The 25,448-nt window shown below is 39.2% G+C and overlaps 1 protein-coding gene across 1 annotated transcript in view; it reads right to left on the bottom strand.

Annotated features, from left to right (window-relative positions):
* Window positions 1-25,448, bottom strand: part of NSMCE2 (NSE2 (MMS21) homolog, SMC5-SMC6 complex SUMO ligase) — a 126,954-nt gene that overhangs the window by 63,223 nt on the left and 38,283 nt on the right. The window contains 1 exon segment of the mRNA XM_053943751.1: window positions 3,926-4,079. Coding sequence (XP_053799726.1) covers window positions 3,926-4,079 — 154 coding nt within the window.

Raw genomic sequence — 25,448 nt, 5'->3', positions numbered from 1 at the left:
ACAAAATCACTACTGAAGCATGCATCTGTTGTGTGTTTGCAGAACCCGCAGTTATCAAGGATTCCAAAGTGCACGTTATCAGCTGCTACAGAAGGGTTATGAGATCTGTCATCCTTTGTGCACCAAACGTGACACTAAATAACCTTCAGTAAATACAGCAGTGGCAGCTAGGGTCACAGGAGAAGAGATTATACCTTCTGATTAGCTCTCCATACAGAGTATCATACATTTAAACTGCTACATGGAGAATAAAGACAGATCTTAGTTTCATTCTGTGAAGACAAAATTTCTCATAATTTCTGCCAGAAGATAGATGCCTTTGATATGTGTATATGTATGTGTATAAATGTATGTATAGATATATTTTGGCATGAAATAAAAAGACTCAGTAATACAACTTCAAACAGAAGGTGGGATTTTAAACTTACAGAAGACACAAAATGCAAAGTTACAATTCCTGCAAGGTTTAGCTCCTATGGGCTCACTCCTGCAAGGCTCTGTACCATGGTCATGCTCCAATAAGGAAGTGAAACATGCCAGCAATCTCACTCATTTCAAAGGATCTACTCATAAAATTTAATTTATGTAACTTGCTTAAGCATTTCACTTAATCAAAAGGAGATCACTAAGCACTTTGCAGATCTAGGACCCTTATGTCTAAGGACAGCATCAATCATGTGGTGGTAAGGACACAAAAAAATTTCCTTACCACACACGCAATCATTTTGAACTTTCTGGTATTAGCAAATTTAGTGAATACTCCTCCAAGTACTCAGTTATTTGGAAAAAATAATGTAGGCTCTTGGGGATACAAGAAATGGTTAAAAAAAGGAAAAAACAACCAACACTCTTTCCTACTACTTACAGTCTAAGAAGGTTTGAGTAGAAAAATGAAAATGTTTTCCAATAAAAATAAGAAGTGGGAATTTAGGAAACTAAGATAGTTCTGAAAACAGACTTCAGAAAAATCACTTGCTGTTCACATAAAACCTGTCTGACAGTGTTTTGACACATATCAGAGGTGAAGATTTTTCATCACTTCACAAACTCCAGCTAAAGTAGCTGCATAATAAAGGCTCACAGATTTAGAGAAAATGTCTGAAAACTGTCTGAACGATGAGCAGAACAGAAACTGCTCTGAGGCATGATCTCATCCTTACTGCCACAGAGATGTACTTGCCCAGTTTCATTTCTGCACCTTGGCTGCTGCTGAAGTTCAAAGCTAAGAAGGTCTCCTTCCCACAGAACTGCCAAGGGAAGACAAGCTGAAGGTGATACAGCACCGTTCTCCTCCCTGAGTATTGGAGCTACCTATGGCACTGCCTGTCACCTGTCAGGGGACAGGGAACAACCATGCAGCTTCCTTTCATCATGGTGGCAGCAAATATCAAAAGAGAAAATATATTAGCTTAATTTTCTGTTAAAATAAGGTTGTATTTAACTGCTTCACACTTTGCACCATACCTAAAAACTGTGCTGAGAATGTTTTTCTCCTTCAAATCTCAGTTAATTTCTAAGTAGCAAGACAATGTGAGAATACAATATTTAATTGTTCAGCTGTTCTAGAATACAAATGTCAAACTTTGCATAAAAGATACATAATCATTAATGGTAACTCATCCTAGAAGGCAAATCATTTTAGTATCTACCCTGTCTGTTCCTTTGAGATAGAAAAGATTGGGAAAAAAAACAAAAAAAAAAACAAAAAAACAAAACAAAACAAAACAAAACAAAACAAAACAAAACAAAACAAAAAAAAAAAACAAAAAAAAAAAACACAAAAAAAACCCAACACAAAACAACAACAAAACCAAACAAAGAAAAAAAAAAACAAAACAAAACAAAAAAACAAACACAAACAAACAATAAAAACCAAAACAGAACAGGAAAACCTCTCTGAGAAAATCTGGCAGAAGTTCTTATATTTTATCTAATTGAGCAATAAAACCAAATTCCAGAAAAAAGCTAAAAACTGAACCTCAACAGTGTATGTGTTCTTGAAAAAAGCCCAGAATTGTGAACTAAGTTGCACGTGGCAAGGCTAATAGTTGAAAACAAAATAATAACCAGGAGTTGTTGATGAAGTTATCAATACATGTAACTCACATCCAGCAGTTTTGAAGTGTGTCCCAAAATCTGCAGACACATTATAATGTGCTGTTGAGGCCAGAATTGTAGGACTCATGCTTTTGAAAACACAGCTCATACAGGAGAAAGTAAAGAATATACAGATAACCTAGCTTAAGCATGAATGCTGAAGATTTAACAGGATGACCTTAATTTCTTTTGACAAAACGACCCCACCAAAACCACATGTACATATAGTATGCTTTAAGGTAAATTACCAGCTTATGGAAACTAGTAGTATCTTTTACAGATTTTATTAATCTTCAGCTCTGCTGGTATTGCAAGTGAAATGTTTAATAAGACAAATCTGGATTTCAGGCAGCAGTAGCAGAATGATGTCCTCATATTTTTTGAAGAATATTTTCTATTGTGTTTATTTAATTTGGTTTGATTTTTTTTTTTTTCCAACTGGTTGGTCAGTTAGAACTTAATCCCATAGCTTGAACTTAATGTATCACCAGAGCACACACCCCTTCCTCAGGCAATTACAAGGCAGAAAGTAAATCCAAAGTCAGTTATCAAGATTTTTATCTTCTTAGTTACAAACACCTAGAAATGAGAAATTACAACATAATGGTGGGGCAGTAATAATTTTATGGTTATGTAGGGAGTGAAAATTACACTGTTTTGCGGTCTGCAACTTGGTATGTTCATTCTTAGAGTAGTGCCAAGAGCTCTATTAAACTCAGAGATTAGTGCTGAAATGCATAAAGATGGGAAACAAATATACTAAGCCTTCAAGCTCTAATCCTAGGGAGTCTTGAGATACCAGATCTGAAATTCACCTTTTCAAGCATGTCCTATTAATCTCTATAGGGAAGCAATCCAAAGTCCAGTGGGAAAACTCTTTCCACTGGTTTCTTTGGGTTTTGGATAGGGTTCAAAAAAAATCCAGAATTCAAGGAGAGCTACAGGACAGCACCCAGAATATAATTTTCCAGTGGTATAAATCATTAATCTATGACTCCTGAAGTTCCTGCGATACCAGTTTATGTTGAAATCAAAATGTAGGATGGGAGGGAATAGGTACAGGGGTCAAGGGACAGCAAGTAGAATAATATGATTTCAGAACATAATCATGACTGGGAAAGAGCAACACAAATAGTGTCAGAGCCCATGAACTTTCCCAGCAGCAGTAATCAGAGAGATATTTTAATGACTGCTATATGTGTGGGGCAATAAAAGTAGACAATTTTGTTGTGTTGCATAAATAACCAAACTGTTTACTCTTCAATTTTTCTGGTAATTTAAGCACAAATAACCTAAAATTTTAACACTTGAAAAAATTACATGAATTTTTAAAAAACAGATTTTAGTAATCTGCAGTGTTGTACGGTGCGTGCACAGAAGCTGTAAACCTGAGAACACGTACAGTAAGCATTTTCCAACAATACAGTTCTACGATTAAAGCAAAGGTCTTCTTAGTGTTGCAACACATCCTATGTTGTGAAACAGGAGCAATTTGTTTAAGTGACAAATGAAAACAGCTTACCTAATCCTTTTAGGAGATCCTATCAATTAAGAAATAAATGTGAAAGGTCTTCAAATGAAAAAGCCCACCTTACAAAAAAAAAGTGTTTTTCATGATATTTGTGTTCAAACACAGAACACAGCTGGAGCTGTGGGAGTCTAAATAAAACTACCCAGGTAATTACACTGGCTTTTTTCTACACAGATGTCAATTTAAGTTTTTAAGAATACTCATATCAGTTTGAGCCATAAGTGGCAATTCTATATTTCAGGGCAGTCAGTCAGATTTTACTGCTTCAAAGAATCATTTTTAAAAAATCAGACTTACATTGTTTTTTCATCTCCTTAAGTTGATCTTTAAAATACATATATTTTTCATTCCTTTGTAAATCTGAGTCACTGTTCATGCTCTCCATTTCAAGGAATTTTTCTTGTGCCAAGTTTTCTAAATCTGGTAAATTTTCTGGTTTTTCTCGTTTTACCTGTAGGGAAGAAGAAATAGACTGTATTCATTATAACACATTTTAATACAAAGCAGAAGACATCAAGCAAAACTTCATTAGCATAATCTCAGTTTCTTTTGACTACAGTTAGGCTTCCTGCTCTGAAGCCATAACCTCCAAGTAATTAATTTCAGTAAAAGTATGAAATGTAGATATTAGCTTCTCAGTGTCATTTAACTCATTTTCTGGGTACTTCTCACAGTAGCAAAAGGGAAAACTGACCCTTGCAGTCAAATTTACCTCTGTAAGTGGTGAAGGTAAACATGTTAACAGGAACCAGCATAACACTTAATGAGAATGAAACCAAAGTATACAACTCTATACTTACTCTTCAGAAAGCAAGAAAATAACAGAAAATCTGAAATAACTTTTAAGAGTTTTGCAAAAACCTCCACTCTCTCATCACTTTGGAATCAGGTTTACAGAAGCCTATAATCTACATGCAAGATTAGTGTGACAACACCAGCAAGAACAGTACAGCCAATGTGAAAGGAAACCACCTCAATTTATTTGTGCTGTGTGAACAAGAAGTATTAAGCCACACAAGCAGGCAAAAACACAGTTTCTTGAAAAGCACTTACTTACAGCAAATACATCTGGAATGATCTGAAGAATAAATACCCAGAAAAGGGAAGTCATCACATAGACAACATTAAGATATTCTAAGAATGCAAAAAGCACTCTGGGACCCCCCTAAAATCAATAATTGGAGATTTCTGTTTCTCAAGGCAACATTAAATTCTAGGGAAGCGTAACTTTGACAGTTCTTCATGAGAACTAGCTTAGGGACTGTGCTGTGCAATGAGGATCAGCAACAGCACCAAGTCAGAAAGAAGGTGGACATCTGTCAGATCCTTAATTCTAAGCATTTTCTGAACCAGAAAAAAGCCACTTCTATCCCAAAACCATGTCAAAATATAACAAACTGAAAAAAAAAGGAGGTAAGCACCATTTCTGCTGAGCCACTCTTCCCCTGCCACACATACTAAATTCTGCCCTTCACCAGACTATGACACCATTCATTGTGAAAGACAGGAAAAAAAAGGAGCCTCCTGAAAACCAGTCTATTTCATCAAATAATTTACAAGTTTAAAAGTTTACAGAAACCTTAGAAATCCTACAGAATATATTTTGTTTCAGGAGCCAAATACATAAATGTTCACATAAAAATGAAAAAAAAAAAAAAAAAAACACCAACTTTATTATCACTTAAGCAAAGCAAAGAAATCCCTAGAACTATTACTTCTTCCAAGAGCAAAGCCAGTTTGGCACATTTACTTTCAGCAGACGCAAGTTGTGGCAAGAAGAAAAATAAGAAAAATACATGTACTGCCAGGTGATAGCATGAAGTTTCAAAGACATCTGGAGATAAAAGATCACCTACCACAACATCCAGCTGAAAATGGGAAAGACTCAGTAATACTTTGGTACCAAAGGAGCACAGTGACTATGAAAGACCAACAGCATGTCATCAGAGATGCTCAGATAGCTGCAGGAGCCAGGCAGGAATGTAGAGTCCTTATCCCATGAAACTTGACCAAAGGAACAAAGGAAAACAGAGCATCCTGTGCCCAGTGCAGCAAGAACAATCATTCACACTCAAATGGTTTGCCTGTGCCAGCATCACAGCACCCTGCTGCAACAGAAGGCCTATCACAACCCCAACCAGCATTGTTCAGTACTCAGCTGGAGAAGAAATTGGCTATCAAGTGTATGCAAGAACAAAAAGGCACTTACTAAATCAAAATTCATTTAAAATGCAAGGTATTACAAAAGAATGCTTTGATCTGGACTCATGTAGTGCAAACATATTCCTTTCTGCAACATCACACTGATTTCACCGACATTCTTTCTTTAACATAAAAGTAACATATAGAACACACAAGAATAGTCCAAATAACAACTCAACACTAAGATCTGCCCTCATGATAAATGAGAGCACTATGGTCAGATCCCATATAGAAGATCCAGCTGTGTATACTAAAAATAACCCTGAAGTGCTTCTAAGTTGCTGAGACTGACACCAAGAGTAAAATAAATGATGTGGACATTCATCACAGGCATCCATCAGCAGTAAAGACAATGTCAATAATCTTTTCCTCTCCACAGAGACCACATTACACATTGATAGAGTTACATCAGGATCTCTTTATCTTTTTCTTGACTCATGGAAGATTTGAACGCAGATATGCATCAACATAACATCTTCAATCATACCCTCAGACTGAGAGGTGAAAAGAAGGGCACAGCCAATGTTAGTTCAAACAGTGGTTCTCAACTCCAGCTTCCAGAGTTAAAAGACCTTATACGTATGAGCAGAAAAAAAAGGCAGGAACTGTAACTTACAGCATTATGCTACCAAAAAGGACACATGTTTGAGAAGGTGCATTTCATCACTCTGTGCTGGTGCTAACTCACCTCAAGTGCTGTGTGCAGTTTTGGGCACCACAATGTAAGAAAGATGTAAGTCTGTTAGCAAGCACCCAAAGGGGGCCCACAAAGATGGTAAACAACTTAGAGGAGGAGCTGTATGAGAAATGGCTGAGGTCAGCCCAGAGAAGAGGAGACTAAGGGGAGAAGCTCATTGCAGTCTGCAGCTTCCTCACAAGGAGAAGTGGAGGGGCAAGTACTGACCTCTGCTTTTTGGTGGCCAGCAACAGGACCCAAAGGAAGAGCATAAAGCTGTGTCAGGGGGATTTAGATTGGGTATTAGGAAAATGTTCTTCACCCAGAGGCTGGCCAGGCACCGGAACAGGCTCCCAGGGAAGCGGTCACAGTGCTGAACCTAACGGAGTTCAAGAAGCATTTGAACTATGCTCTCAGACACATGGTGGGATTGTTGGGAGTGTCCTGTGCAGGGCCAGGAGCTGGACTCAATGACCTTTGTGTCTCTCTTCTAGCTCAGGATACTCTTATGATTCTATGATATGTACACAAATAAACTTTGTCTGTGTCACTGTGGAGCTACAAAAATTTGCATGAAGACATCTCACTAACCTCTAGAGAATGCTTACATAAAACTCTCTCTCAGCACCTAACAAATCCTAATGCCATAAGTCTATTAAAGTAAGAGCTAGCCTGCTCTTTGCTACGGGCAACATGAACAATTCCACCAGCTATCAAGAGAAAAAGAAATCATTCACACTAGCTCTATTCCCAATAGCAACACATTACCAGATTGTGAGGACAGCCCAGCAATGCTGCACATACAACAAAGGCTCAGACAACCACCTCATACAGAAACCTAGAGTCAGATGTGAGAGATGCTCAAAGAAAGCACTTTCTTGTAGTTTAACTTCTTTCATGTTTATAATTTAAATTCAGTTTCTGTTCAATTCCACGTGATTGCTTTCATTAAAATCATTAGTAGAGACACCATTCCTGACCACACTCGGTACTGTACCACACACATGCTATTACTGAAATGCCAGGTGACCTTCTGGAAGGTCAACACATCACAGGGGAATAATAAGGCATGTCCACCCACTATAATAACAAGCAAATACATTTTGCTGTGCACAAGCAATTTCTCTTCAGTGCTGCATATCCTATGCCTAAGAGAGGGCTAGAGAATGGTCTACACAACAACATAAATGAAAACAAATGAAAGAAAATGTCCTTTCATTGGGGAGATCTGTGAGGATCTGTGAGATCTCCCCTAGATCCTCACAGTGGGACAGAATAACAACATCTTATACACTGCATCAGCACAACAACTTTACAGGTTCATTACAGTTTTCTTTAGCTCTTGCCACCCACCCACTCCTACTCTACAAATTCTTGATGGATGTAGAAATGATGAGATCAGCATAACAAAATGTCTGACGGCAATACAAACATAGGGTATGGCTAAAGGGACAAGGCAAAATTATCAGTGTTCAGGGCACCAAGTTGGGGTCATGCTTCTTCTTGGTCTCAGCAGCATGTCAGATAAATGCTTACCAGCAGACCTGAAGTCATTGACATATTCAATTCCTCAGAATAAGTTACTGCACATGAGAACCATGAAAGACACATTAAGCAAACAACTGTTCGTTTAGCAGCACTGTCAGCCAAAACCAGCATGCTAAGTAACACCTTGCAGTCATTAGTCAATCCATTGAGAGCTACATTGATTTTGAAATGGGGTGGAGGCATACACACCCTACAAAGCATCCTGGAAATTACATGTAACAATGAACTGGGAGTGTTCAGGACATATGGTGAAAAGAAGTATCAGTCACAACATCTTGTTTACAGAAACAGAAAAAGCAAAAGCATCTGCTGTGCCATACCAGCAAAGAACCACACGGGTTTTTACATGGGGGCTCAGCAATAAGGAAAACAGACATGTTATATATAACATATATATACATACATGATCGACCAGCAGTCCTGATAAGAAAACATATTTGCAAAAGCTAAACACACCATTGTTTAGGAAAACGTAGCTGTAGTTTCACTATCAAAAGATGCATTTACTCATGGCCTCACACCACACCACCTGGTCAGAGCGATATGTGCAAAAGGGTTTCTGCGTTTGACAGGCAGTGCTTACGGAATGAGCCACTTCATGACATGTCTTCTCCCAATATCTGTCTGTAAGGATACACCTTCCTCTCATGGATTCTTCCACTGGGAGGGTGTCTATTCTATGCCTAAACTGTTAAAACTATGCCTCCAAAAATCAGGTTCTTTGAAAGGCTAGCTTGCAGAGCCTAAGGGAAGAGTAAATCCAGGGTATTCCAAGGGACAGTCTGGGGAATTTTTATTTCATCAATTACCATAACCACCAAGTCAAAAATAAATTATTCTGTTCCTAAACCAATCTCAGAACGAGTAAGGTCAAAGGTACCATAGACTAAAATTGGACCAGTTTGTGGTATTAGTCTCCATACAGTAAGGGATCAGTGTCTAAAAAGTCACTAATTAGCATAACCCTGCATGCTGCACTGCAGCATTTAATAATTGTCCTGCCCAGTCCCAAAACACTTCACAAACATTAAAGAATTTAGCCTCAAACACCCATTGTGACATGTACCATGTATTTTACAAATGGAGAGGCTGTGGCATTAGGAGATTAATAACTTGGCCTAAGGTTGCACAAGGAGACTGCGGCAGAACCCAGAATAAATAAATCCCAGTTCTGTGCTTTGAGCACAAAGCCATCCTTTTACCTTCTCCTTTAGCTGAGGGAAAGTTCAAATTAATATGTGCATTTGGTTCACTCTCTGTAAAGAGGCCTGAAACAGCTTGTGGCTGCTTGGCAAACCTTGTGATAAAAGAACAGCATTCTGCCTGTCACAGAAATGCTCCACTGGTCTTTGCATTGCAGTGGTTCAGCATGTGACACACCATGGTTATTTTTTAGCCTTTTTTTTTTGTTCTCTCTCTAGCATAGAAGTCCTTTAGCTGTATATTTTTATCCTGTCACTGTTCCAAGGTACTCTTTCTCAGGGCTATCTTTTATGTCCCTGGTATTTGGAAACTTGCCAGTAGCATCCATTTTATTTCTCAGAACTTTCTTGCCATACCTGAACCATGTTGCAGTTTCCTCAAATCTGTGATAAAAACTACAAAAGAACTGTTTTTTCATAGAATTCAGAATTCTCACCAGCATCTTTCAAACTATGCATTATTTGTTCCCTGTAATTTATTTCCTGCAAAATATGGGCTTCTGAAGTTTAATTTGTGGATATTATTGACATTTGAGCTTTGTGAGGTATAGAAACATTCCTGCTTGCTAATGAACTTTTAAAAGACCAAGTCAGCTGAAAGGGCAGAATTTCTTCATTTTCCAGATTCTTTGTTGTTTCATTTATGAAAAGGAGTGTGATTAGTCACTCAGTGCTATAAAGCTCAGAGGTATGTAGTTATTTAGATATTTATATTCTTTTGGGACAGCACAAAAAAGGATATGGTGATGTTTCCACCTAACTCCAAACTCAGAGTAATTTAGACTGTATTTACACTACAGCCATGTGCCTCTGCATGTGGCTACCAAACACTGACAGCAGCTGCATCTTTTGAAGAAAAACTTCTTATAGTTCCTGCTGAGACTGAATTTCTTACTTCTGTGAATTTGATTTTGTGAAGGAACTCAATCGATTTTTCAGCCAGCCAACTTCAGGTCCTTCAGGAACAGGTGTGCCAGCCTACAGCATCCTACAAAGAGCCAGTTCAGAACCTGGGAACCTTGCATTTTCTGAACTGACATAACTTTAAAATGTCTGAACCAGACACGGACATATCTAAATCTGTTTATTTCCAAGAACAAATGCCAAGAATTGGCTGAAAACAACAGTAAGAATGTCAAAACAGCCTCTTTGAGCATCTCATATCATAGAGAAAGTAACTATTCTTCCTTTATTTTTCTCTGCTATGCAACAAAAGCAAACAGAAATGCATGTCACCTTTCTTATTTAACAATTCCTACATCCTATTATATCATCCTTACCTCACTAAAATCTTTTATTATTACAAATATGCAGCCTTTCAACTCACATATTTATTTTACCTCAGGGTAAGTCAAAGTTTGCTGTGATTATTTATTATAATCAATTTTTTTTCACTGAGAGGGAAAATAACATGGGAGCTAAGTAAATTTGTGGGTTGAGTCACCCATACACTTTGTGAATCATGTGAGAACCAACTCTAAGTGAGTCACCACTGTAACTGAATCAGGCTGCAAAATTTCAGCTCAACCTAAACAGTCATTTATTATTCTTCAATGGCGAGATACAAACCCTTAGCAAATATCAGATCATTTGTTGATGCACAAATAAAACACTGCACTTGGAAACAACTGCAAGGACAGTCAAAAAGTGTATCAACATTCAGCAGCAGGAGCTGCAGTAGCAACACAGCTCAGCTGCAGCCAGGATTGCCTAAGGGCCCACATCTGATTCAGGAGATTCAACACCTCTGTACATCATCGCTGCAGGGCTGGGACTCCAGTTGAGCAACACCTTTGCAGACTATTGTGAAATACCAAGAGAGGCAGATTTGTAAGGGCTGACCCACACTTATGACACATACTGCCTTAATAAACCAGGCCAGCACAACAGAAAATCACAGTCAGCACGATTCAAATATCCCAAAACTCTGCTAAAGTAACAGTATGAAGGTGAGGCAGGGTTGCCGTGGTTCCAAAACAGCACATCAACGAAGTGGTTGTAGCTAGGGTGTCCCCATAATAAAACTGCCTGTACCTTCCACAGTTTCCTTCCCCTACTTTAAACACAGCTGCACACGTTCAACCCTTAAAAAGAAAGTAAGCAGTGAGAGGCACACACTGCTTCCAGGTATACTGGGGTGTATCCAAGCAAACTCTCTCAACTCCTGGCACTCAACAGTCATTTCAGTAAGGCTATTAATGGACTTTGGCCACCCTGGTTGCTTCCTGTCTCCTGTTTAGAAAGGAACCATATATATAGGGTGGGATTAATGTAAATGAGCACCAGGTGAAAAAACAAAACTGCCTGTGTGCACACAAAGTTTACAGTCTGAACAGCATCTCTTGGGGTTCCCATATATTAGAAGTTTCACCTCAAGTAAAATGCTCTACTCCACACACATTTTAACAGAAAAATTCCACCCATTTGTATTTACCCCAGTTACTGACTATGGTAGAGAGAAGATGGTGAACACCCTTTTGCTTCTCCCCAAGACCCTTTGTGCAATGCTTTTCAAAGTGCAAAGGGGTAAAAATAAGCAACAAAAGGGGATCTTATTGAAATACCAGTATTAAAACTACCTGTTACCAGTAACATAAAAATGGCTCACAAAAACAGCAGTAAATGTGAGTATTAAAGGTGTGGTTTTCCCAAGGTACCAAACTGAAGAAAGCTCATGGATATTTAGCACCTTAATCTTTTCAGCATTTCTGAAAGTCTGAAATTTTGCTGTAAGTGTTGGACTAAATATTCTTAATGACTTCAACAAAACAGAAGTCTGTCTTCATCTTGTTTTCTGTATGTTTTATTCTATATATGAAGTACGAATATGACAAAGCAAAAACTTTGCTTTGGAAATAACCTACACAGCTGGCATTGGCATCTGCATCTTAGTTCAAAGCCACCTTGCTTCATACTCTCCACAATAAAGAACACCTGAAAAACTGTGAACAGTGTGAGAAAACTGCAACTGAGCACAATAGTAGCAATAGCAATACCTAACTGTAAAGTGGACTTGATGAAATCTGGTAGTCGACTTTAGAATAGGAAGCACACAAGAAGAGTTTTTAAAAATTCATGGATATTTGTCTTGCAACCCTCTTGTAATTCATACACAGCATTATGGTTCAAGACATGGTGAAGGAGCAAGGCTATCTAACTACCTAAAAGTTCTGCCATAAATAGAGTTTATATGAAAATTAATTTTGGTGCACTAGAGATATATAGGATTTTGCACTAAGTAGTTTTGCCTGAGCACAGATGTAACAGCAAAACTAACTAAAAAGGCATGTAACAGCAAAACTAACTTACAATTTTATTCTTATAAAAATGTTGCTTTGTTTTAACAGTGTTTTAGAAACTGTGAGACAGATGGTACATCTGTTTTGGCAAGGTTGATTCAGCAAATGCATCAGGCTGCTGAACCAGTTTACCAAGCTGCTGATTAATTCTCATATTTAACAAATACATTAACATGGATATTAGAGCTATTTTTCTTTCTTTAATATCCCACTCAAACTGATGGGAATTTAGACATTGATTTCAGTGGGAGCAGAAGAAGGCCCTAAGGTGATTTCGGATTAACAACCTGTTTACTCTTGTATGGCTCCGCTTGTTTGACTAAGATCAGTAAAACCTATGTTTTCTACAGTATGGAAATAAAGGGCTAAATCCTAAAACAAGTACAGTTAAGTGTTATCTTCAAAAGCTCCTATAAAACACTGATTTATGCCAGCTGTGTAGCTTATTCCCATATAAATACAAAGTGTGACTTATCCTTCAAAGGCCTTCACACAGCAACCATTGTTAAAATCTTTTGTTTTTCCAGAGGGATGTTTTCCATATTCTTTGGAAATATTCTTTCCAAATATTCTTTTCCTCCTGTGAAAGTCAGGCAAGCTTTTTCAATTTTTATCCCTCTTGGGTCTTTTTTTTCATTCATCTGATGAAATTCTTGTCCTCAAAAAGTTCTTCAGCCCTGACAGCATTTCTTCTTCATACTCTCCAAAACAGCAATGTGAATAATTTAATAATTTTTCATTAGGAGTAAATGTAGCCTTTATATTTTCGAGAAACAGCAATAAGATATCTTAAGTACAGACTCATGCTTCATTCAAATGGATATTAGTTGAAAAACATAAATCCTGGTTGAAACTTGAAACCTAGACCCATCAAATTAATATATCTTTATTAATATGCAGATCAGGATGGCAATAATTCCATCAGAGTGAGCTCCACCTTTAACACAGCGCAGTGAATTCCGTGATAGCACAGGGCTGCACTAAGCAAAACAAAAAAATCCAACGAGTGCAACTGTACTGAGCCTCCCAATTTCCTTATAAATTGGGAATACCAACCTTACTTATACTCAGTGGGTACAAATACCTCACTTGTCCCAGTCTGTGCGTGGTGGTAGAATTGCCTTTTATTTTGCACTTTACTGCAAATGCCAGGGAGACAGTCTCTCCTTTGAACCTTTCTACAGACCACATTCTTCCATCCATCTTAGTGGTGTTTACTTATCCAACTTCCTATTGGGACAGCCCTCAATGGAGCTATTAGCCACTAAATCCCAGGCCTTACTTCCAGTCTTACCCTTCTTGATTTACCAGTTCTAGGTGACAGCTTGTGCTTCTCCCCTTGTCTTGCCAAACACTATGTGCTCTCCTAGTACATGCTCGAGTGATTCTTTTCCCTTGCACTGCACACTCTGAAATGGTAACATACCCTTTCTGTTACATAGGTGTAACAGGATATCCCCGTTCCCTAATTTTTACAGGTTCCCTGAAGGCAGACAGAGAAGGATGTTTTCAACTGCAATGCTTTTCCTCCTCTTTGCTTATAGGTCCATCTTTGTAATTTAGCTTCAGAAAAAGAACTGGATCCGAAAATGAGCATTTCAACTTAGCCTTTGCTCCTCGTATGCTAGATGATGTTGCTGTTCTTCTGTAGCTACCAGTTTTTGCAAAGAGAAGGTGTGCTGTGTGACAGCCTGGATTAATCTTGTTTACATAACCACCCTACGCATCCTTCCCATTGACCTTCCAAAATCCTTGGAGTCTATCCACACCTTTCCTGTTATCTATTACAGTATCAAGAGGCTGATTTGTGCCATCAGATAACTGATGATGCCAGTCTCTGTCACTCTACCTGTTTGATTTTCAAAACAAATGCATTTACACTCTCTCTCTCCTGGTCCTTCTACTGTAGGAAAGCTCCTAACATACATTTGGGAATATATCATTAAATCCTCTTCAAAATCCTTTGTTTACATCATTTTCCTTTATTATGATGCCAACAAATGCTTTCACAACTAATTGTTTCTGTGCCAGCTGTGTGTCCTGCACGACTCAGCCCAACTTCCTCATTCCAACACATCCCTTTTGTACTGAGCCTCCCAACACTGGGTCCTCAAAACTTTGACAAAACCTGAACAGTTTTTTTGCTATAGGTCATTACATTAGTATCTTCATCTTAGTTCAAAGCCACTTTGCTTCACAATCTCCACAATAAATGAAACCTGAAAAGCTGTGAGCTGTGAGCAGTGTAAGAAACTGCAATTAAGCACAATAGTAGCAATAGCAAAACCTAACTGTACAGTGGACTGGATGAAATCTGGTAGCTGACTCTAGAATAGGAAGCACACAAGAAGAGTTTTTTAAAATTCAGGGATATTTGTTTTGCAATTCATATGCAATGCCTTTTAAAAAAGTTAAATGCAAATTATCAATCCAGGTTTAAAGTTATGACTAGAAATGAAATCATATTCCAGCTCTCCAGCATGTATAGGCTCCCCCGTTACATACAAGCCCTTGATTTTGTTGTTGGAAGTAATTAAAATCCAACTTTAATTTCTAAATATTTCATATTTAAAATTAGAATTTCTTTAAATGAGACTGTGTGATTGCAGTAGCAATTTACTCATGTCTTCAAAATGTGACAGCAGGGTGAAAAGAAACAGGAAAAAAAGAGTCCTCACCTGCAGTTGGAAGGCTGAAGGAAACAGTTCTGCCTGAGAGTCTGCAGGACAATAGGAAAAACAGGAGCACAAACCAGTACTCTTCAGATACACTGTTAAAGTGCTGTTTGTAAAAGCAAAATAAATTTTAAAACTTAGCCTCAAATTTAAATACACTTTTCTTAATATTGATTTGGCTGACAAGAAAAGGTGTTAAGAGTAGAAATCTTATTTGTCTCTCCAAGAACTTACTGACACAGGAAGCCACCCACTACAAGTTTGGACATAATACTGGAAAAAAAAATCAGTACTTTTTTGACTATCAAAAACATTCTCATTATGCTGTCTCATAATCACAAAAATTTTATGCTGTTCATGATTAGAAACTGTCATTTATCATAAGATTTAAAAGCATAAAAAAGTAATTGTCTTCTAAACTTATCACTCTGTGCCTGCAGGTATTTTCTTTCTGTTATTTTTAAATTCAATAGAGAATTTTTTTTTTCCTTATTCCTCAGTTTCTACAATGCTATCACATTTGTCCCCCAAGTTCTTTCAGGCTGCTAGCACAAGCCCTGTGCCAGCCAACTCTCTCGGTAACACCTCTCCTGCCATTTGAACTTCTCCCTACATCTTCCTGAATTTACAGCCTTCTTATATTTAGGTTTTGAACTGGTTCTTCCTCTTTCTCATATAACTTTGCTTTCCCTTTTTAGATTCTTTTGATGCACATCTCATCACCATTCATCACAGTTTTTAGTACTGCACTTTCCTTCTTATAACCCTATCAAACTTGCTTTTCCTTCGTTTCTCTGACTCACTGTATATCACACGTTAAACTGATTCCTGTCTTATTACTAGCACTAATTATGGGATGCCTCCATTCCTCCTTTTATATATTACATTCTCACTGAACACCTGCTGAGTCACTGGCAAAGGATTTAGGGAGCAGACACAGATGCAGGTTGCCTCCCCTGCACACAGCGGTCAGCAGTCTTGCAAGAACAGCGGTTTACACTGACCTCCTCACGGGGTCTTGTAATGCTTTCCCTCCCAAGTGCACCCACTGGTACCTAGGATTATTTTGCTCTGAGTGCTTCTGCTGCAAGGTTTCCTCACTGTCAGTAACCTCCTTAAGTTCACCTCATTATAAAGTGAAAATACACCATCCAAAGTGGAACAGTATAACTCAGTTTAAGTAATTAACCTTGTAATTGCATCTCACACTTCAACAGGAATCTTCCTTATGAGTACATGTCACAGTAAAATACTTTATCTGATTCTACTCAGTAGTTTTTCTCAATCAGATGAAATTTCAGCTACATCTCAGCCAATCACTTCATATTTTGGTCAATGCCTGTAGTATAACTATAATCAACTCCCATCATAGAATCATTAAGATTGGAAAAGATCTTCAAGATCAACTCCAACTCCTGAAAATCACCATGTCAACTAGATCATGGCACTAAATGCCACATCCTGTTGTTTCTTGAACACTTCCAGGGATGGTGACTCCACTGCCTCCCTGAGAAGCCTGTTCCAAGGCTTAACCACCCATTCAGTGAAGAAATTCTTCCTAATATTCAAACTGAACATCCCCTGGTGCGGTTTGAGGCCATGTCTTCTTGTCCTGTCTTTGGCTGCCTATGAGAGGAGGTCAACCCCCACCTGGCTACAGCCTCTTTTCAGAGAGTTGTAGAGAGTTGTAAGGTCCCTCTGAGTCTCCTTTTCTCCAGGCTAAATACTCCCAGCTCCCTCAGCCACTCCTCATATGACTTACTCTCCAGACCCTTCACCAGCTCCCCTGTCCTTCTCTGGACTCGCTCCAGCACCTCAATGTCCTTCCTGAACTGCAGGACCTAGAACTGGACACAGTACTTGAGGTGTGGCCTTACCACTGCAGGGGGGGGGGGACCAACCCCATTCCCCTTAGTTTTTGTCTTCTGCCATGCCATATAGAGTGATTATAACATTTATTGCTTCATGAATTTCTCTTCTTCCCCAAGCTCAGCAGCCCATCCCCTTGTTCAAGGGATTTTAGTTTTGACAGGAGACACAGCTCACCTCTGAAAAATATAGGGTAGTTGATAAATGACCTTGTTTGTCAAGTTCATGACATAATTCCTGTGACGAGCAATGAGGAATCTCATCTTGTTATATAAAATACTACATGCAAAAGAACCCAAGAAGAACAGGACAAACAACTCCCCGAGGAAGTTATGGATTGCAATCAGTAAACAAATGCATCATTAACCGGTCAACCATTTCATTGTTTGCATGACAGTATAAGACATGCCTACTGCAAACCTGGGTAACAAATCTGGGGAAAAAAAAAAAAAAAAGAATACTCAACTCACTGGCAGAAAAAAAAAAAAAAACAACTCTTTTGCAGAGTCACTAACTCAAAATGGAATAATTAAAACTCCCACTTCAGAAGCTGCCACTTTGAAGTGGAACTGCAGATCTCTATTTGCATATTAGGAACGCTTGTGTCGATTTCCATGCTCCATCTGGGCAAGAGACTGCAGATGAGGATGACAAGGCTCTGAATTAGGACAAATCAAATGGATGCAGACTCATGAAATCCTGCAGAGATAATTATCAGTCTCAAGATGGTGTAATTAGTATATTAGCATGGTTTCCTCCTTTAGCAGTAAATACATTTTTACAATATGTTATGTCTTTATGTCTGCTATTTAATATGTCAGCCTTGCTTAAACTCCTTTGCATCCTTCTGTTTGGTCTGTTGCACTATTGTAACTCCCTACTTTGTCTCAAGACAACTAACTAAATGTACAAAAAGACTATGTTGTAGTAAAGATGCAAACTGTAGCACTGAAGCTTTAGAGATCTGGCTATCCAAAGAAATCCTCTCCCTAAATTAGACATTCAAACCTTGTATAAAATAGATGGAGAAAGTCAGTGTCAAAAAACAGGAATCACAAAAGCCAGCTATCAAAGCAGACTGTCTAAGAGACAGGGAGTTTTACTCCTCTAATGGCAGTGGGTGCCTCCTCCACAAACCCTTTCCTTTAGTCAGTTGCTTAAGTCAGACAAATCCTTCCTCATAAACAATGATGAGAGAAATCCACATGCTATCAGATTTAATATCTCAGTGGTTAAAACAGTCATCAGCAAGGTGAGTGACCCGTTTTCAAATCTCTGCTCATCCCGTATTAGTTGTCCTAGCCCATAGGCTATTGGGTATTCAGGGGTAAGACATCTCGATCTCTCCTGTTTGAAGTTGTTCCACTTTGTATAACTAATTAAAAGATAATTGCAGCAAGTATTTGAACCTGACTCTCCCACATCCCAGGTTATTGCCTAACCATACAACCATGGATTCAGTTTCTCATTTTGCTTCTTACATCATGTAAGCACTTTTGAAAATCCTGCTCTCTCTATTTTGCATACAAATATTTACAGAGCAGAAAGTTATTTTCATTTAAGAATTACCACTACAAATATCTCCCATTCTTCTCCTATACAGTCTCAGCTCTCTCTCTCTCAGTGGTGAAAACTAGGTGGTTTTTTCTTTGGTGGTGGCGGGTGATCTTTTTGTAACCCTTTCTCACCAGAGAACCCCATTATGCAAGTATAAAACCAACTTTTTCTGTGGTTCTCAGCTTTGATTCCTTGCTTGAAGAAGGCAATGAGAAGCCTCAAGCAGTATTCATAGATAGCTGAATAAAAGGATATTGATATTTCACAATGATTGATGATCACTCCTTGGAGTCTAAAAATATGGTATGTGCTGCAGCAAGCACACGGGGTGATGAGCAGCTCTCTGCCCTAAAGAGCTCACAGAGTAAATGATGGAGCTGGCACAAAAGCAAAGACATGGTATCAACCACACATCGGGAGAAACACAGATTACAAATCCAGCATAATGATGCACAAGTGAAAGCTTGCAAGGTCTTTCAAAATAAGTAGAGCCTGGCAAAACAGGCATTTATTCAAGGAATATATAGGGGCATTGTAAGCTGATGAGAGAAAGACATCAGACTAGGGAAAAAATACTTCAAGAAGTAGTGCACATGAAAAAATAATTCATAGAAGGCTGTTCAACTGGTCTACACAAGCAATTCACTGTACATTTGTTTTACAGTTATCCCAGTATGAAACTTGAAGATCTTTTTTATTTCAGCTCACATGTCCTCTATGAGAATTTAAAAAAACAAAATAAAGGCAAATCCTAACAAAAAAAAAAAAACAAAAAAACCAAAAAAACAAAAACAAAACAAAACAAAAAAAAAAAAAAAAAAAAAACAAAACAAAACAAAAAAAAAAAAAACACAAACACTTATGAGAAAAGCAAGACTACAGAGAACACCGACATAACTATTTTAATTCTGTTACTGGCAAAACCTCCTGCATGAACAAAGCCTGAGTTTCAAAATGTGAAGTAAATATAGTCTGAGATGGCGGAAAAATTTAGAAATGTTGGGTGAACACTGAGTTAGGAAAAACTAAGACTGCAACCACCTATTGCAAAATGTTAAATGCAACATTACACAGCAAGCAGATGAAGAACTGATTTGGAAAAAAAAAAAAAAAAAAATCAAAAATTTGGCTGTGCAAAGACATACTGGCTCATATATGCTTTCCCAAAACGTTTCTGTGATACAGCATCCTGTTCATTTACAGGTCACAGGAGTTCTTCCCCTTAGCAGAGGCTTGTGGTGATACAGGCACAAACTCCTAGAACAAAATGTTAGTCTTTTACAATATTTAATTTTTGTAGAGACTTAAATATTTAAATATGCCATTACAAAATTAAATGACTCAGTATAGATGTAATTCAGATGTACCAAAATGTATTAGTCATTCAATAAAAGAGGCACTGAGGATTTACTAAAAATACTTTACAGAACAAAATAACAACATATATTTACTTTACTGAATGGTTGTTGTGAAAAGTATATAAAACCAAATCCTGGATAAACTGCTCTAATCTGCCTACCCTGAAACTAGGAATTCTAGTTCTTGACCTGAACCAGCACAACTAACTCACATCCATCTTCCAACCCGTGTTTTGAACAGCAGAGTAAGAGGAAGCAATGTGTGATGTGATCCCAAGGCAAACAAACTGGGCAGGAAGTCACCAACCAGCAGCAGGGAGCTCCCTGCCGGGAGGGAGTCTCACCAGGGACAGAGTTAACCTCCATCAGCTTCCTATTCATCTACAGGAGATGGGGCTCCTTAGGGAACACTACCAACAAGGAGCCCTGCCATCAGGGCACAAAACCAGAAGCAATGCACTTAATATGCAAGATGGATTGCAGGGAGTTTAAAAGAAATCCCAGAGACGTCACGAAGAGAAGCTACTCCCAAACAGTCGTGAACACAGTACACATCACCAGTGATCACTGCTGCAGCCTTCCTGGTACTTTGACAACTCCTTGAAGTGGTGAGGGTACATTCTGCTATCCAGAGCTTGGACTGCTCAGCTGTCCAGCGCTCCTCCCAAAGTAGGCAGCCATGGAGCCATGCTCAGGTCAAATCACTGCTCTCCTCAGTAAAAAGCAGCCAAGAGTAGCCAGTGGGCTTCACTTCAGGGGTGCTGCTGAGGAGAGCAGTAGGATCTTTAAAAAATTTTCTCCAAGGTATAAACTTAAGCTCCACTGGAGTAAGAATTACAGATGTCTGCTAGAAATACTGCACAGAAGAGAAGAACAGTCCAGGAGGTTCTCAGAGTGTGTGGAAGAGAACTTCCTGACAAAACTGGTGAGGGAGCGAACAAGGGAAGGCACCTGTTGGACCTGCTGTTGTGAATAGAGAAGGACTTGTGGGTGATGTAACAGTTGGAGGCTATCCTGGGCATGCGGATCACATGACATGGTGACAAAGGATAAAGAAAACACAGAGATATTTAATAACGTCTTTGCTTCAGTCTTCAATAGTCAGACTGTTTTTTTTAGGGGACCCAGCCCCCTGAGTTGGAAGAGAGGGACAACAAGCACAGTGAAGCCCCCATAATTCAAGGGCAATTGGTCAGTGAGCTGCTACAGCATTTGGACACACATACGTCCATGGGGCCAAATGGGATCCACCCAAGAGTACTGGGGGAGCTGGTGGAAGAGCTGACCAAGCCACTCTCCATCATTTATCAGCAGTCCTGGCTCAAGAGGGAGGTCTCAGTTGATTGGAACGGAATCAATGTAATACCCATCTACAAGAAGGGCAGGAAGGAGGATCTGGGGAGCTACAGTCTTGTCAGCCTAACTTCAGTGCCAGAGAAGGTTACAGAGTAGATACCCTGAGTGCCAACACATGGCACATACAGGACAACCAAGGAATCAGGCCCAGACAAGAGGGGTTCGTGGTGAATGGAGTTAAATCCAGCTGGCAGCTGCTCACAAGTGGTGTTCTCCAGGGCTTGGTATTGAGGCCAGTCCCATTTAATACCTTTATCTGTGATCTGGGTGAGGGGATCAAGGGCACCCTCAGTCAGTTTGCAAATGAATGTTGACACTGAGGTGCTGGTGCATGTCCAAAGAAGGGCAACAAAGTTGCTGGTGGGCTTGGAGTGTTTAGCCTGGAGAAAAGCAGACTCAGAGGGTACCTTATTGCTCTCTGTAACTCCCTGAAAGAAGGTTGTAGCCAGATGGAGGTTGGTCTTTTCTCCCAGGTAACAAGTGACAGGAGAAGACAAAAAACAGCCTGAAGTTGCTCCAGGGAAGGTTTAGATTGGATATTAGGAAAAATTTCTTCACCAAAAACGTTAGAGGGTATTTTCCAACCTTTATGATTCAATGATTCTTTCTATACTGTGGTTCCAGGCAGAAGGGTATGACTGAAGGACCAAGAAGCAGATAAAAACTTGCATTGTTTGGAAGCTGGAATACCACGACTTCAGGTAACGGGAATACAGCTCTGCTTCCTCTTCCAGCTGTGCCTAGCTAACAGTTTCAGAAACATTTGGAGTGTTTGGGGATAAAATTCTGAGGGGGTATCTCAAGTCTTTGGACTAGCATCAGTACTAAAGAAAGCATTGGTGTTAGTGGCTTATGTTGCTTCTTATGCTTAGTGTAAAGCAAAAGAATCCATCCCTACTATCCATGTGAGTCTGCTGCTTGCCTACAACCCAGACCACTGATGCTGCAGACAAATTGCCAACACTCACCCAGCCTCCAAATTCTACCTCTTGCTGCCATCGCCTGTGGGAGAGAAGTAACACAGCCAAGGGAAACCCTGAGCAGCTCAAATGGAAGAAAGAGCTCAGAGCAAATATGAGATGGCAGAAATCTCACTGGTGCTTTCCTCAACCCTTGTAGTCCATGGAGAGGCCTGGCCAGCAGATATAACCAGCAGACTGATACCTGTCTGCACAGCTGCTGTCAGCAGCAGGACTTTGGTTTCTTTGACTACAATGTCCCATTCAACGAAAATGGACTGTTAAGAAGATATTAAAGCCACCTGACAAAAATAGTTCTGTGAAGAGATTACAGTTCTAGTGATGATGGTTTTAAACTAAATTCACTGAACAATGGAGCCTTTGCCCAGAGGTAAAGGAAGGAAGGATAAAGTCTGTGTAAGAAAAGGGCACTTGGGAAAGTTACACATTTCTGCTTGGAGGGAGGGCATGCACAGGCTAACCTCAGGTGTCTGGGTACTAACACACAGAGCTTGGCCTACAAACAAGAAGAATTGGAAGTCCATGCACAGTCAGAGTGTTCTGATGTCATCAGGATCACGAAGGTTAAATGGGACAGAATCCATGACTGGAAGAGTGTCATGAAGGCTATTCATGGAGAAAATGGAGAAGAATGGCAGTTGCACTTTCTTACAAAGCTCTATGCTGAGGTCCAGTGTGAAACCAGAGATTTATCTGACAGGAAACTCCTGGTCAAAAGCAAAGGCAAAAGAAACATGAGCCATGCAACCTGGGCCTGTCACACCCCACCTGTTCAAGGGGATGATGAACTAGATAATGCTGTATAGAAACAATGACCAAAAACAACCCAATTACCAGACTTGGTCCTCATTAGAGCCACATGGCATTGTGCAAGCAATCCAGGATATTTCTAGACCAGATGGGTGATAACTTTTTAATGCAAATGCTAGAGAGGACAAACAAAGGTAATATCCTCTATGACCTCTGTACACAAACATGGAAGAAAAGTGGCAAATGTGGTCACAGGTAGTAGCTTGGGAGCAGTGACCACAAGCTGATTGTATTCAGGATCCAGAAGACTGGGAAGATAAGGAGAAGAAACAGGACTAAGGATTCTATGCAAATGGCCTTTGGATTATACAGGACATGGCTCCTGGGACGTTAAAGCAAAGAGTGCCATCTTAGCTGATAAATTTTTGTAGAAAACTTACTGCCAACTGAGGAACTAATAATAATCCTATTTTACCAGGAGATTGGCATTTCAGTAGAAGACTCACTGAGTAAGCAAGGAGTTTCTTAATGAACTATAATGCAAAAGGGCAGCATACAGCAAACAAAAAAAAAAAAAAAAGAGCACAAAACCATTACTTTGGAACTTTAGGAACAACAGTGAGAAAATGAAAGCACATTTAGAATGAAAATAAGTGATGGATGTAAATAGCAGCAAGACAGAGTTGTGTAAATTCAGAGGAAATGTGAGGATGTTGCTGACTGGAGGAGATAACCAGTGGTTGTGCAGACGAAAAAGGCTGAGGTACTGAATACATTTTTGCCTCCATCTTCACAGGCAAAGATTACTCCTAGATTTCCAGATGTACCAGGATGGTTTGAGAAGAAACATTTTAGGGACAAGTTAGGAATAGTTAGAACAGCTGATGTATTCAAATCTATGTGGACAGACACAATTAACCTGAAAGTGCTGAAAGAGTCAGCTGATGTGTCACTAGACCTGCCTCTCATCTCTAAAAAAACATGATCATTGTGGCACACTCCTGAAAACTGGAGAAAGGCTAGCACTGTGCCTGGCTTTAGCAAAGACATAAGAAAGGCAACTACAGGCCACTTAGCCTACCACCAGTCCCTGGAAGGATTACATACCACATCCTTCTGGAATCCACCTCCAAACATGCAGAGAACAAAAAGGTAACCAGCCACAATCAGCACAGACTCACAAAGGGCAGATAATGCTTGATGAAACTGATGATTGCTTCCTGTGATGAACTGACCTAAAATGCAAATGTGGGGAGAGTGGTGGATGTAATCAAATGGTCTGCTGGGTAGACTGAAAATTACTGGGCCAGCCAGCTCAGAGGGTAATGCTCACAGCAAACACCAGTTTGCCATCCAACTGGTAGCCTGTACCAAGAGGTGTATTGTAGTGCTGAACAGAAGAGCTGAATATGTTCAATATCCTCACCAAAGGCCTGGATGATGAAACAAAATGCACTCTCAGCAATCTTCTAGGCATAACTAACCCGGCGGCATTTGACATATCAAGCAGTAGAGCTTTAATCCAGAAGGACCTTGAGGAAAATCAGAACTGGTAATGCCAAGTTCACGAAGAAGAGTTCTACAGCTTTTCTAGGGGTAGGATTACCCCAGGCACCAGTAGATGCTAGGGACTGACTGGCCTTGCAGCAGCTCTGCTACGGTAGATGCCAAGTGAAATTTCAGGAAATGTTTTCACTGTTAATTAGCAAATTGGGTATGGCTACATTTGGAGCAGCATGGCCAGCAGGACAACAGAAGTTATTCTTCCCCTCTATGAAGCACTGATTAGGCAATAGCTGAAATACTGCATTCCATATCAGACTTCCCAGTTCAAGAGGCATTTGGAGAAACCCAAAACTGGTAAGGGGCTATGGACTCATGACAAACAGAAGCTGAAGAAGCTGGGGTTTTTTATACCCGTAAACATGAGGCTAAGAGAGGCAAAAAAAAACTCTTTGAAGAAGAGTTACAAAAATAGTGGAGCCAAGCTTTCCTCAAGTAATGAAAACACACATACAATTGTGTTTTTTCTGACAGTGCTATGAAATTAATGCTTTCCTTTTTAAAAAATAAGACATGCTTTGTTGTCTCTTATCCAGTATCTCCAGTACTAAGCAACCCACATCCACAACTTAGTTGACCAAATTTATATATCCCAGTTGGATCACATATCTATTTTATGACACTGTTGATTGGGATATAAAAGGCATTTTTATATTCATCAATCCAGGAATCTCAAGGACTGATCTTAAAACTTTCAGATTATGATCTATCAAAATATTTTTAAAATCTACATTGTATTTTACTTAACCATCCAGGAAAACATTTTATTCCATTTGGTGTGGTTG

This window comes from Vidua chalybeata, chromosome 1 (assembly GCF_026979565.1).
Source record: "Vidua chalybeata isolate OUT-0048 chromosome 1, bVidCha1 merged haplotype, whole genome shotgun sequence".
NCBI classification, from domain to species: domain Eukaryota; kingdom Metazoa; phylum Chordata; class Aves; order Passeriformes; family Viduidae; genus Vidua; species Vidua chalybeata.
The sequence above is the reverse complement of the archived record's forward strand: the minus strand, read 5'-3'. Positions and strand labels throughout refer to the sequence as shown.